This window comes from Panthera onca, chromosome E3 (genome assembly GCF_046562875.1).
Source record: "Panthera onca isolate mPanOnc1 chromosome E3, mPanOnc1 haplotype 2, whole genome shotgun sequence".
In the NCBI taxonomy this organism is placed as follows: domain Eukaryota; kingdom Metazoa; phylum Chordata; class Mammalia; order Carnivora; family Felidae; genus Panthera; species Panthera onca.
The window spans coordinates 32,101,779-32,116,479 of record NC_138354.1 but is presented as its reverse complement, the minus strand read 5'-3'; the positions used below and the strand labels follow the sequence as shown (position 1 = coordinate 32,116,479).

Genomic DNA, 14,701 nt, shown 5'->3' with positions numbered 1-14,701 from the left:
AGAATCTTCCGCAGGCTCCAAGCTCAGTGAGGAACCCAACCTGGGGCTTGATCCCATGATCCTGGGATCAGGGCCTGAGCCAAAATCAAGAGTTGGACACTCAACCAACTGAGCCAACCAGGCAGGCACCCCGTAGTTCTTGATATATTCTGGATTTAACCCCGTCTCAGATTAATGATATACAATTACTTTCTCCCATTTCGGAGGTTACCTCCCCATTAATTTTTTAATGTAAGATAGGCATCTGTGTCTTTTAAAATATTGAACTCTGTTCCACGGAGACTCAGCAGGACTAAAGCGAACGGAGTTTTTAAGGCTTCCCTAACGGCCACAGCCCTGCTACAGCGACCTGCCCAGCAAGCAGCTCTAACGGGCCTACGAGGACGCCTCCCCAACGGCTAGGGCCTGGCACTAGGTCACTTGCTCACAGCAGACTGTACTTTTCTCTCTGTTGTGGTGGCACACTCCTGAAGTTTACCTTTTTCAGCCACTTTCCATTGTACAATTCAGGGGCAGCCACTTGGCATTTCACAATATTGTACAACCATCACCAGTTATCTAGTTCCAGAACATCTTCATCACCCCAAAAGGCAACTGTGCCTTTCATTAACCAGTCACTCCCCATTCTCTGTCCCCTCACCTCTTGGAACCACCAATCTGCCTTCCATCACCACGACCAAACTACTCCTGTGACTGCTCTACGGATTTACAATGAGCACTATTTTCATTCGCTGTCCCTGACATTCAACTGCGGCGATAAATACCTTGGTAAAAAGAGACCAGGAGAGGCTACTCCAGTCTCCAATGCATAAGGTATCAAGAAACCTCAAAGTACAATTTGTAAGGCGCCAATTATACCTAAACATTACAGTGGCAAGGGATACTTTTCCTAATTCACTGTGCCTAGAATAAGCATGGTGAAGAAATTCTCCCTTAAACCCAACAAAATCTCTATTTGGAGGTTCTGACGGCTCAGGCCTACTTTCCTACACAAACATCTTTGGAGCTGGGAGAGAAGGCCGCTCGGGGAGGCAGGTAACAGTTCCTTAGTTACATGTCTGTCATTATCAGCAACTGAGCAGTCAGACGTAACACAAAGGAAGAATTCATGGGGGTTCTGCGTGCTTGAATGAAACCCTCTCCAACAGTAAACAACTTACAGAACGACAGGAAGAAAGAATTCACACGAGACTCATTTATGATTAAGGCAAACCCTCTTCTCTAAAAACAGGTAAGGAACACAGATGGGATACGTTATTTTATAGTATCCAACGTAACTATGTACAAAAAGAAAAAAAAAAAAAAAAAGGCCAATGATACCATGGTTAAACCTGACTTTTCATCCCTGGCTTGCTCGATGACCCAATGTGTTAAGAGCAACAAGTCACTTAACCACTCCAGACCCCTACCCGCCTCTTGTGAAAGAACAGAGGCAGAGCTGTCTTGATAAACCTTTTAGCTCTAACATGGTGCTGGCCCCTCCCCATCTGTCACTGGTCACCGTAATACCACTTACTCTGTAGTAAACTGTGCACGTGACGTTAATAAAATGTAGTCATGGATTTTAAAAGTTTTCTTTTAACGGAAATCCCTAATTTTTTTTAAAAGTTCTAGCTCCTTGCTACTGTTTTCAAGACGAAATCCAAATAAGACCATTACTAATTCTTACCTTGTTTGGCATCATCACAAGCTGCTGGCCTTTACAAATAGATCCTGATTCCAGCTTTCCCAGGACCACGGTGCCCATATCCTGTTTAAATTTGAAATTAAAGACACAGAGTTGCAGACTTTTATTACTATTCTACAACAGTTCAACAACCCCAAGTGAAATCTTATGGGGCTTACTCATAAAAGAAAATCTATAGCTCAAGTGGCAGAATGCTTAGGACTAATCTTAAACACGGGACAGGTAACAAATACTCCATATTGTTTGTCATCGGCACATGTACAGTGGTGACACTAAGAAGGATGCCTCACATCTAAAAAAGCACGCTACTGGAAACAGCACAGAATTTTACACGTGAAGATCTGAATTATTTGTTTCAATTCACTCCGATTCTCTGAAAATCTGAGCCTGCTTCCTCATACAAAAAATTAGAAAAATACTCGTTCAAAAAATGTAGCATGGAGCTACTGACAGAATGAAGTATTTGAGGAGGGCAAAGCAGGACATCGATAAAACTTCAAAAGCGCGTTGCTGAGGCTGCGGTCCGACCAGCACTCACGTACTCTGCTCCCAGTATCTGGAAAGCTACTGGTCAGTATCCATCAACCGTAACGTGTAAATCCTCTGCCTCCAGCAGTTTTTCCTTGTATGACTTTCTCTCTAAAAAACGATTATTGGCTTAGTGGGGAACAGCTTAAATGAAGTAGGCTGGCTGATTAAATTGCGATCCATCTATATCACTAAACAACATATGGCCACTAAGGAAGACCTCCAGGGGCGCCTGGGTGGCTCAGTCAGTTAAGCCTCCGACCTGGGCTCAGGTCATGATCTCACAGTTCATGGGTTCGAGTCCCATGTTGGGCTCTACGCTCCCAGCTTGGAGCCTGGATCCCGCTTTGGATTCGGTGTCTGCCTCTCTCTCTCTGCCCTTCCCTCACTCCCTCTCAAAAAAAAGAAATAAACATTAAAAACAATAAAAAAGAGAGACATCTATGCTATGTTGTTAATTATCAGGACTGTTTCATAATGTAAAACACAAAACAATGATTTCACCTCCCATAAAACCCAATTTCTTGAACATTCAGGATACCTTGTACTTATCCACAATTGGCAGCCTGATTGGTCCATCAACTGATCTATTGAAGTTTGGCAAATTATCCAAATACGGAATAAATGGCAAACCACTGAAAACATAATAATATCCATTAAAGAGCAGCAACATAAGTATTAAAATTTTAAGAAATTACAGGACTGTAACTTTATACAAAAAACAGTTCTAATAATACTTCCATTCTACCCACGTACTCGCTCATTCAACCAATTTATTATCCAGTTCATTTCCTTTATTCTTCAGAAAACGAAAAAAATAAATAGCTCTATAATATAGAATATATTATAATAAATATTATATAAATATAATAAAAAAGCTTCCTCATAAACTTAAGATTTAGAAAATATTTTATAGCAAATGGCCTAGTTTGTAATAAATTGGCTACATTCTGCTCCTTAATTTTTACGGACTTTTCCAGCTCTAAAATCAGGATTCTATAAAATCATTTCCTCTGTAATGCTACAGTGTATGAATTGGGAGGCTTCATACTGCCAAGACAGCAATGCTCCCCAAAGCGATCTACAGATTCAGCACACTCCCCATGAACATCCCAGCTGCCTTTTGGAACAAGGTGACAAGTTGATGTTAATGTTCGTGAAGATATTCAGGGGACCCAGAATAGCCAAAACCACCTTGGAAGAAAAAATAGTAATAGTAATACTAATGAAATTCAGAGACACTTCCCAATTTGAAAAACTCACAAAAGCTCAGTAATCAAGACTTTAACAAAAAAAAGGAACCCAAAATGCAGCAGACATCTAACTGTAAGAGCTAAAACCACAACAGGTTTCGAAGAAAATAGTGTGGCTCAGTCTTCATGCCTGAGTTAGGCAACGTTTTCCCAAGTATGTCCCCACAAGCACAACCAACAAAAGAAAACACAGACTGGATTTCATCAAAATTAAAACCTTTTGTGCTTCAAAGGACACCATCAAGAAAGGTGTCCCCGAGGAGAAAACATCTGCACATCATTTATCTGATAAAGGACTTCTACTCGTACATAAAGAACTCTCCCAACTCAATTAACAAAAAGACCACACGATTACCAAATGGGCAAAGGTCATGGTGTTTTTGAAGCCGAAGTCAGAGAAAGTATTTACTGAGATTACTTATAAAGACATAAATTTTTTCTCAACAGAAGAAAAGGTTACTTACGTGTACCAAGGGCAGAAATCTGACTGCTCTTTAAGATTTGCTCCAGTCAGTCCTGAGCAGGGCATAAAGTGGATGTCCTTTTTGGGATTGAAGCCAACTTTTTTCAAAAATGGCACTAGTTTCTCTTTGCATTCTTCGTATCTATGAATATTTATAAATAACTCCATTATAATAGGAAACAAGTGAACTCCAGTTTCATTATTAAACACATCAAGGTTAAAAAAATTTTTAATGTTTATTTATACTTTTGAGAGAGACAGAGACAGAGCATGAGAGGGGGAGAGGCAAGAGGAAGACAGAATCCAAAGCGGGTTCCAGGCTCTGAGCTGTCAGCACAGAGCCCGAGGCAGGGCTTGAACTCACGAACCGCGACATCGTGACCTGAGCCAAAGCCGGACATTTAACCCACCGAGCCACCCAGGCGCCCCCAACAGATGAAGGTTTCAGAAAAACCGCAGGGGCAAACAGCACTCGGTCGCAAAGCCACCCTCTGTCCCACTAAGATGCCCGTTCAGACCAGGAAGACGGCAAAGCTCACCTCTCGCTGCTCCAGTTCACTGTCGGGTCATCCATCTTATTAATGAGCACGATCAAGTGCTTCACACCTGCCGTCTTTGCCAACATCGCGTGTTCCCTCGTCTGTCCGCCCTTCTCAAATCCAGTTTCAAACTCTCCCTTCCTAGCAGAGATGACCTATTCCAAGAAATGCGAGAGTTTACTCTTACACATTCACATCTACCCTCCGAGTAACGGGGTATCTTTCCTTTCAGTTTTATCAAAGCTTTTTGCAAGAAAATAAAAATAAGTGAGTTATACCATGCATGCTTTTGAACATCCCGATATCTAGATGGCTGAAGATTTTGGTACATGTTTGTACTGATCCCCTAATTTTCCAAAATCTAGCACGCCTTTATAATTGACAATTCACACCTGCATGTGACTTAGTGCCGGCACACGGACAAAGCGAACGACCCTGCAAAATGCCCAAAGGCCTTGAGAAAACAGATCATTTCTTACTCAGTTTTGTACCCACTGCACACGGGAAATGTGCAAAACGGATCAGGCATGACACTGAGCAGACACTAAGTTCTGACACGGTCATAGATAGGAGTGACGGCAGAGAAAAGATGAAACGCTGTTTTCCTACGTGAATCCAATTACAAAGATTGCTTGAGAGCAGGTGAGACAAAAGTGACGTCTGTGACTGGAGGCTACGGCTCGCTGCAACCTGAGTTCTAGCTGTTCGAGGGTAAAATCAAAACACTTCACAACGAAGCAGGGCTGCTACCAAATACACAGGTGGACCGGAAAGGTCTTTCTTACCAGAACAGCCAAATCAGCTTGAGAAGCGCCACCAATCATGTTTGGGACAAAACTCTTGTGGCCAGGGGCGTCCAGGATCGTGAAATGCTTCTTTTCTGTTTCAAAATAGGCACGGCCCACTTCGACTGTTTTACCCTTGTCTCGTTCTTCCTGATTCGTGTCTAAGGCCCAAGACAAGTACCTGAAGTAATTTAGAAGAGTAATGTCACTAAGAACATATGAGTTTTTAAGATATTCTTCTACCGCTAAAGGTATAATGAGGACATCCAGCTTTATGTCCAGAATACAACATTTAAATCGTGAACAGGACAGCAGCGCCTGGCTGGCTCAGTTAGTGGATTGTGCGACTCTTGATCTCGGGGTTGTGAACTGGAGCCCCACGTTGGGTATGGAGATTACTTAAAAATTTTAAAAATCAAAAAAAAAAAAAAAAAAAAAAATCACGGGGCGCCTGGGTGGCTCAGTCATTCGGCATCTGACTTTAGCTCAGGTCACGATCTCATTATTTATGAGCCTGAGACCCACACAGGGTGATGAGCCCTGCTTTTTTCTCTGTCTCCCCGTCTCTCCTTCCGCCCGTCCTGGGATTCTCTCTTTCTGTCTCTGCCTCTGGCTCACTTGTGCGCTCGCTCTCTCTCAAAAAAAAAAAAAAAAAAAAAAGAATAGGACTGGGTAGAAATGAAAATTGATAGAATAAAACTTTTATTATTGTGATTCAAACATTTATAGCTTTTACAAATATCCAGGCAATTACAGGTATCCCGATTTTTGAAAGTTCACGTTATGCCACTTTGCTTTTACAAACAACCTACCTTAGTACCTGTTCTTACAAACTGAAAGATACTCAAAGAGGATTTTTTTTTTTTTTTTTTTAACGAAAAAAAGTGAAAAGCAAAACTAGCGTTCAGCGTTTGTTCTGCAGCGAAGGGCGAGACACGGCACTGAGCGGCCAGGGCGACACCACGCGCTTCTGCCCCAGGAGCCTCTCAGCATCTCTGCGTCAAGCTGTCGCAGCTTTGAACTGTGTCTGCGCATCTGGGCTGTATCGCCATTTATTGTGTGTATCCGTTAGCACAGATGAGTCCTGAGGTATCAGAAAAGCCCGAGAGATTATCCTCTGAGTCTGGGAATGCCCAAAAAATGTTTTCCAGGTAAACTGATGACCATTGCTTCTTTGCTTCATGCCATTTTGGCTTACAAAAGATTTGAAAGGAATGTTCTACTTTTGGATATACAGGGGAAAACCCGTATATATATTCTATAAGCAAAGAGTATTTATGGAAACAAGCTGACTACACAGAAAGGCTACTTAGTACCAATGCCAATATCACTGTGAGTTTTTATAATCGCCTGGCACCAAGTATAATACAAGTAACGCTATCTAGGGATATTTTTCAAAAGTGAAAGCCGCGAACAACCATCTGGGAGCAATGGTTACCTGCTAAAAATTATTCTGGTATTTCTTTGCCATGTGAAAACAATTTATGTAAGTTCAAAGCATTCATAATAGTGCATATTAATTTAGATAACTCATCATCTGTATTTCATAGTAGGTAATCCATTTTTAGTACAACATTGATAAAGATCTTTTCCCTTAATACAGAATAATTAAAAAACAAAACAAAAACCATGAATGTCCCAGGTAAACCTGAACTTTTAAAAGAAAGGTAAGATTAGAAGGAAAAAAAAAAACTGACCCTTTCTCTCACCACTCAAAGGCAAGCACTGTCAATAATTCTGTCCACTCTTTTTTCTTTCCAGGGTTTAATTTACGTCGTTACTGATCACATCCTAAGTAAGATCATGTCACCTGCTTTCTCCCCAAATTCCACTGCAACTTGAGTTCGATTTCTGGTTATTACCAATTCTATAAATGCAGTTTTTTTAGTGGTTAGGTAACGACCCCGTCAAATGGATGGTTTAGAATTTATCCCACGAGTCTATTACTGACACTTGGCAGTTCCCAGGCTCCCTGTGTAGGCTCCGAAGTCATCCGGAGCCAATACACTGTGCAGTATGAGGGCAAAGGACACCTCTCCCGTATTATGACACCATCTCAGACCTCATGCGCTTATATCACAGGAGACTAGAGAAGCAGTAGGCAGGGTTTCCTTCAAAGTAATTTATCGTGCCGTCAAGGTATACTATACCAGGTTTCTCTGTTTTTTTCTTTAGCTTCTCTTTCATATTTCTCAAGTGTCCTTTTGTCAACCATTCCAGTCAAATACCTGCAATCAAAGAAAACAAAAGTAAACATTCCATTGCTCATAAATTACTCAGAGAAGTTTAGGAAAACTCTAAAGGTCTTTAGGGGAATTTCAACCCCAGAAAACAGCTATTTTAAAATAAAGGAACCACTGATGGATGCTCAAGCCGTGGAACGTTTCAGAGGAAAAGATATTTACATAGTCTCAAATTATCTCCCCACACTTAAAGGGGAAAAATAATAACTTTACAGTGGAGAATCCAGGCAGACAACACATGAACCAAGTAATCCTGGCTAATATGACCAGGAGTAGAGAAAACACACTAAAGGGTGCCTGGGTGGCTCAGTCGGTTAGGTGTCCAACTCTTGATTTCGGCTCAGGTCATAATCCCAGGGTGGTGGGATCGAGCCCCCTATCAGGCTCCACGCTGAGCGTGAAGCCTGCTTGGGATTTTCTCTCTCTCTGCCCTTCCCCCGCCCCCCGCCCATGCTCTCTAAAATTAAAAAATTTAAAAAAAAAAAGAATAAAACAAAATAGTTGAAAAAAGAAAACCCATCGAATACTGACATGAGGCACCGACAGGATGCTGACAAGAGCACAACATCCCGTGTGAGATTCTTGCCCAAATGTACGGCCACAATCTAAATGTGAAAAAGTATCAGCTGAACCCATACTGAAGACCGTCCTAAACAGCACCCTTCAAATGATGAAGTCATGGGAGACCAGAACGAGGCAATGCCACAAGCTGGAGGAGACAAAGATGGGAAACTGGCGGACGGAACAACTGAACGCAACGTGGAATTCTAGAACCGAAAACGCCACGTGGGGAGAAACCGGAAAATTCAAGAGCCACAGTTTAGTTAACAGGATTATTACAGCAATGCCAACTTCCGAGTTTAAGGACTGTACCATGGTTATTTAGCAACGTTCACGTAGGGCAGGCTGAAAGAAAGTTATATGGGAACTCGGTACTATCCCTTTGTAAACTTCTAAGTCTAAACTTATTTCAGAATCAACATTTTTTCAAGGGCAAATAGAAATACTACATAAAAGAAAATAATTCTAACAGTGTTGCTCAGGCAATTCAGTCTTATTAATACATTTCAACATTCAATACTTAAAAATACTGTCAAAGTAAGATTATAATTTTAAATTTTTTTTTTTTAACGTTTATTTATTTTTGAGACAGAGAGAGACAGAGCATGAACGGGGGAGGGGCAGAGAGAGAGGGAGACACGGAACTGGAAGCAGGCTCCAGGCTCTGAGCCATCAGCCCAGAGCCTGACGCGGGGCTCGAACTCACGGTCCGTGAGATCATGACCTGAGCTGAAGTCGGACGCTCAACCGACTGAGCCACCCAGGTGCCCCAGTAAGATTATAATTTTAAAACAATTCCTTAGTAATACTGAACTGCTTCCCCGGACTCAATCCAAACCAAAGCCTTCCTCTGAGCTCTCACCTCTGTGTTCTCTGCAGTCGTCTACAGTGCAGGCTCCTAACCAGTTGAGCACAGAATCCTAGTGAAATACCCGTGAAAATTACAGCCCATAAGCAAAAAATATACATTCTCCTAAGACACAAAATCAAACAGGCCCATCACTTCCATCCATTGATGGAAGGATCTCTATTTATTACCCTATTTTAAAGCGTGTTGTAGACTTTTTCAGAAGGTGGCCAAGATTACCAATAAGATTACTAAATAATGAAGATATGCCCTTGAGATCCTCTGATGGATGACACGGTTTAAAGAAAAGGGGTCTAATGTAGGAGGGATTAAAACTGTAAAACCTTTTTTTTTTTTTTTTAACGTTTTATTTATTTTTGAGACAGAGAGAAGCAGAGCATGAACGGGGGAGGGGCAGAGAGAGAGGGAGACACAGAATCGGAAGCAGGCTCCAGGCTCTGAGCCATCAGCCCAGAGCCCGACACGGGGCTCGAACTCACAGTCCGCAAGATCATGACCTGAGCTGAAGTCGGACGCTTAACCGACTGAGCCACCCAGGCGCCCCTAAAACCTTTTTTAAAAAAGGGGGGCGCCTGGGTGGCTCAGTCGGTAAAGCGTCCGACTTCAGCTCAGGTCATGATCTCATAGTCTGTGGGTTAGAGCCCCTCATTGGGCTCTGTGCTGACACCTCAGAGCCTGGATCCTGCTTCGGATTCTGTGTCTCTCTCTGCCTCTCCTTCCTCGGCTCACACTCTGTCTCCTTCTCTCAAAAATGAATAAACATTAAAAAAGTTTTTAATATAATTAAAAACAACAACAATAATAATCTCTATCCCAAACCCTGAGTTCAAGAATCAAATTCTCTAAAAAAAAAAAAAAAAAGGAGTCACATGCTCCACCAACAGAGCCAGCCAGGTGCCCCCAAATTCTAAGACCTGTTACTTAAAACAATTTTTCAGGGGTGCCTGGGTGGCTCAATCAGTTAAGTGTCTGAACTCTTGGTCTCGACTCACGTCATGCGATCCAGGTTAGTGAGAGAGAGCCCCATGTCAGGCTCTGCACTGGCAGCACAGAACCTGCTTAGGATTCTCTCTCTCCTCTGTCTGCCCCTTCCCCACTTGTGTGCTCTCTCTCTCTCTCTCAAAATGAATAAACTTTAAAAATAAAATTTTCAATACTAGAATATATTGTAAAGGTCAACCATGATGTTTGCATACTTACACAGCTTCTACATATGACAAAAAGTTATCTTAGCATGTGAGCCAGACTACCTGTCTTTGATTAATCCACCTAGGACTTAAGAGCTGATGAATATGGAAAAATGAGATCCCCCTGCCCAAGTACCTGATTTAAGTGCTGGTTTTCATTATTCCCAAGAAAATGATATTCAAAGCAAACTAAGATTGCCTATAATCTAGGGTTCTATTTTAGTTTTTATTTTAAAAAATGTAAAAGACAGCATTCAGAAACACACTTAGTTAATGTTCTATGAGAGTGGGACAGTGATAAAAGAATTCTAGGGAATGCCTAAAATCCATCAGAAAATACTAACGATTGGGGCGCCTGAGTGGCCCAGTCAGTTAAACGGTCGACTTCGGCTCAGGTCATGATCTCACTGCTCATGGGTTCGGGCCCCGAGCTGGGCTCTGTGCTGACAGCTTGCAGCTTGGAGCCTGGAGCCTGCTTCAGACTGTCTGCGTCTGTCTGCCCCTCCCCCGCTCAACCTAGGTCTGTATCTCTCTCAAATATAAATAAACATTAAAAAAAATTTAGAAAATACTAACTGATCACACTGCAGAAATTCCTTCTTAATTAACATCAGCTTTCCTTACAGGTAATGTCTTTGTAACTTTTTCAGGTGACCTGTTTGATTTCCTTTGTATGACTGTATGTTCACAATGCCCAAAATTTATTCAGTCAAATTAACTTTATTATTTAACAAAAAATACAGACTTACATTATCTGTCCTCCAATGGTTGACTTGCCGGCATCTGAAAGTAACAACATCATCAATAATATGCAAACCACGGGTGTACAAAAAAATAAAACAAAACCCACTATATACACTAACACAACTAAAGGTACCGCTTAGCACATACAATTACATGATGTCGCTTGCAAATGAAGCTGCTAAGACCCCTCCCAGCTCAACAATGACGTACTCGTACTCGTGGTAGAGAAGAATGGAGAACTACTTTACTGATAAAGAAGATTCTTGAACAGACTGCTCTCTGACCTTCAGCTAAGAGCACAGCAGCGACAGAATATCAATTACCCAAGGGCATCCTCAGGGGAGAGCGAAAGCGCAGAAGAGCTATGAACTACATTTAGGTCGTGTGCCTTTCCCTAATTTTAGCAAATACAGGCATTCCTTTATAAATTTCAGAGGCAGTCCTTGCTACTAAAATAGTGTGGTATAGCATTATATTCAGGAGGAAGCAGAGACAAAGGGAAGGAAAAAAGAACACATAATTCTGTGTTTTCTCACAATTTGGGGGATAAGTCAGATGGTCAGGGAATGTGTGAGTCCGTTACAGGGTTTTGTTTTGTGCTAACCAGCAACTTGACAAGCATCTAGAAGTCACAACAAATTAATTTCCTAGGTCAGACAAAATGAAACTATCTAGGTTGGATGAAGCCCATAAAATAAACAAATTAACTGAAGTCGCCCCAAAAAGGAAGCACATTATCTAGGATATTAATTCATAAATGTCTTAAGATGCTTAGCCGCCGTCAGTGTGGATCACATACAAATATACTGAAGCTTATTTTCTTCCTGCTTCTGTGCCATCACAAAATTATTTCTCTGTCCCACCTTCAAAATCAAAGCGTTGGCAATTTTTTGCCAGCTTAAAAAAAACCTATCGAGTTAAAAATCAGAAAACTTTTAGATTAATTCAGTTCAGTTTCACTAAACATCTCCAAGTAGCTGTTTGATGTACCCCAATGACCGGTCATTTCTTTCACCGCTATGAGTGCAACTTACCTACGTGCCCAATGAATACTACGTTTACGTGTTCTTTTTTAGGAGCCCCTGGCGGTGCAACCACAGATTTAGGTTTTGGTATTTCCTCTTCCTCCTCCATCATTTCTTGGGCGCTCTCCTCTGGGGGTCTCCCATCTCCCAAGGAACCACCCCCTGGCTCTGCGTCACTTATTTCTTCTTTGTGCTCCCATGATTCTTCTGGGGACATTTCTGTCTCCCCATTCTCTACTGAAATAAGACACTTAACTTAGTACTCTGAAAAAGAATCACAATCTGTACTCTAAAACACAGATGCCTTCAAACAACTAACGTTATTTTGCATATTTAGTTCCATTTCCTAATGTCTAGTGAAACATAAGCAAGAAAATCTTTCACAACAGAAATGGATTATGGCTTTCAAGCCCGGCCCCACTCTGGTATCAGAGCTGACACAGAGACTATGGGCGATTGCCATCCTCACGAAGCTTCATTTCCATGAGGCCACACAAGATGTAAACAGGAGATGTACCATTCCTAACAGCCCAGTTGTCCCAGGGTCAGGATGCCCTGACAGAGGGCAAGCAGCAAAGTTTAAAATCAGAACACAGGATTTACGAGATCTCTGCTTTTTCCTCTGCAAGTACTTTGGCATCAACTTCATCAATCACCTTGGGAACAGGACACCCTTAACAGCAAGCAAATGACAAAAAGGAAGGAAACCTTTCACCAAGGAAATGGAACAAGCCCAAGCCCTTAAACTGACTTTCGCACTCTTGCCCTCCGCTCGTCTCTATCTGCTGTCGCTCTGTTTATCGCGGCAGCGCTGACGTCCAGCTAGTGCTTTCTAAATCCCAACAGCCAAGACTCAATGTCAGCTTTAAATGTAGGCATTCCAATAACCATAACACTTACATTTGTACCTTCTATCTTGAGAGTGAAAGGGTTTCATATTACTGTATTAATACAGTCAGAAATTTTCTTACCAACAGGTTCTGAAAGTTCCATGCTAACAGCTGAATTTGAACCTAGACAAGAAAGTGAGATATAATACATTTACGAAACAGTATCTAGGCTTTGCACAGAGACAACTTAATGTTTTCTCCACTAGACATTTGAAGGGTCATAGCATAGAAAATTACCTTCACATAGCAACGACTGTTCCTCTTGAGAAGGTTCCGCAGGTGCTGTTTAATAGAAATAAGTTCTATTAAAAATTAAGTCCTATGCATCCATTTGTGCCTATCTTTTAAGACACAGTAAAAACAGGATTTCAATAACACAACAAAAACCTCGATAATGTAAACCAACAGGAACTAACTCAGGTGTTCAAATTAGAAGTCTGTTTAAAAAAATCCTCTTAAAAAATCTACTGAATACAGCCAATTTTAAAACATTTTCATCAACTGAAATGTATTCATAAAGGCATAGTTATTCTCTTTATTTGCTTCATAAAACTCTTCCTTCAAAGATACTGTAAAAGCAAGCCGCAACCCAGGGCTGATCAAATTAACCAGACTGCCTAACCGATTCCCAGTGCTTCTCTAGATTCTCTCTTGGTAGCTCCAGCCTGAGAAGGCTAGGATTAAGCTCCTTTTAAGATTCTATAATCACATACGTTCTCATCAAGGTGCTTGAATAAATTCTATCTGATATCAATAAAATAAAGACAGTCACATAGAGTCCTCGAAATGCAAACGACCCCTTACAACATCTCAGAAAAGGTGATGACGACGCCAGTTTTGTCCTATAGCAGAATTCTGAGATCAAGCAACAATCCTGTTTCCACAGCTGTCACACTTCAAGTCTACTTATGACCCCACTGGAAGAGATGTAGGACAAATACATACAGACACCCAATCGCGTAAGTTATTTTTCATATCTAAATGATACTCCAACATGAAGGCGCCCTGGCTTCAAAAAAAATCTCCAAGACACAAAAGGTATCAGAGAATTTGAAGTCACCTGAATCCTACGCACGAATTAATGAAGAATAATGAATTCATAAACTGCAAAGCTCATATTTAAAATCACTGCCCAGAAACACCTGTAAGCCAAGAAAAAGTTTGGGGCCCAACCTTCAATAACGTGAAGTGTGGAAGAGGGTCATTTCATGTTCCTGAAAGGGAAAGAGCAACCAGCTTTTTCCGAGGAGGGAAGTGACAGGCTGAGTGTCACCTGGGAAGGTAAGGGTAGCACAGCGTTCATCGGGGAGGGAAAGAACACCACTGGCAGAAAGACCAACATCTTCACTGCAGGAAGGCAGGTCATGGGAACAAGTGAGCAGTACAACTAGAGAGGAGGGGTTAATCGCAAAGATAACAGAGGCATCATCGGACGGGGGGAGGGGAGGAGCAAAAGGTCTGAGTGACCCCGGCCTACGTGATTAGCAGCATATTAACAGAAGAGAAGAAAAAAATCATTTGAACGAGGTTTGGAAGGGGATAGGAATCATACTTCAGACAGAACAGAGGTTAACCTTTCCTCGTTTTCCATTTCAAAGGAAAGTTCATGGGCAGAGTAAAGAGAAACTGCTCCATTTTCAGAGAAAGCCAGCCAGGGCCAAGGGCATCAAGTCCACGTGCCTCCCGAGGGCCGGAGGGGGCGACACTGGGTAGCGGTGAGGGGCCAGCACCGAGCTGACCCCTGCTCTTGGTGCTGGCTTGTCGCCTGACATTGTGTGATGCAGTTATTTCGCTGCAATTACAGACAGGACGTACCACCCACCCGACAGGACTGCCGACAGGATTAAAGGAGGGAATACACTTGTCCGTCTGTGAAGTAACTCCTGGCACCACGCAGATACTCAACACGTGAGTCTCGACCCCCTAAC

At 42.0% G+C, this 14,701-nt stretch overlaps 1 protein-coding gene across 3 annotated transcripts in view; it reads right to left on the bottom strand.

The window, feature by feature from the left end:
- The window catches only part of GSPT1 (G1 to S phase transition 1), a 34,528-nt gene that overhangs the window by 5,741 nt on the left and 14,086 nt on the right, over positions 1 to 14,701 (bottom strand). For all 3 annotated transcript variants that reach the window (XM_060648523.3, XM_060648522.3, XM_060648520.3), the window contains exons 2-11: positions 13,011 to 13,055; positions 12,855 to 12,896; positions 11,893 to 12,120; positions 10,864 to 10,897; positions 7,406 to 7,483; positions 5,256 to 5,436; positions 4,471 to 4,625; positions 3,933 to 4,073; positions 2,757 to 2,850; positions 1,670 to 1,750 (exon numbers count right to left, since the gene is read on the bottom strand). In XM_060648523.3, the coding sequence (XP_060504506.1) occupies positions 1,670 to 1,750; positions 2,757 to 2,850; positions 3,933 to 4,073; positions 4,471 to 4,625; positions 5,256 to 5,436; positions 7,406 to 7,483; positions 10,864 to 10,897; positions 11,893 to 12,120; positions 12,855 to 12,876 (1,014 nt within the window). In that variant the 5' untranslated portion in view covers positions 12,877 to 12,896; positions 13,011 to 13,055. The remainder of the gene's footprint in view (positions 1 to 1,669; positions 1,751 to 2,756; positions 2,851 to 3,932; positions 4,074 to 4,470; positions 4,626 to 5,255; positions 5,437 to 7,405; positions 7,484 to 10,863; positions 10,898 to 11,892; positions 12,121 to 12,854; positions 12,897 to 13,010; positions 13,056 to 14,701) is intronic.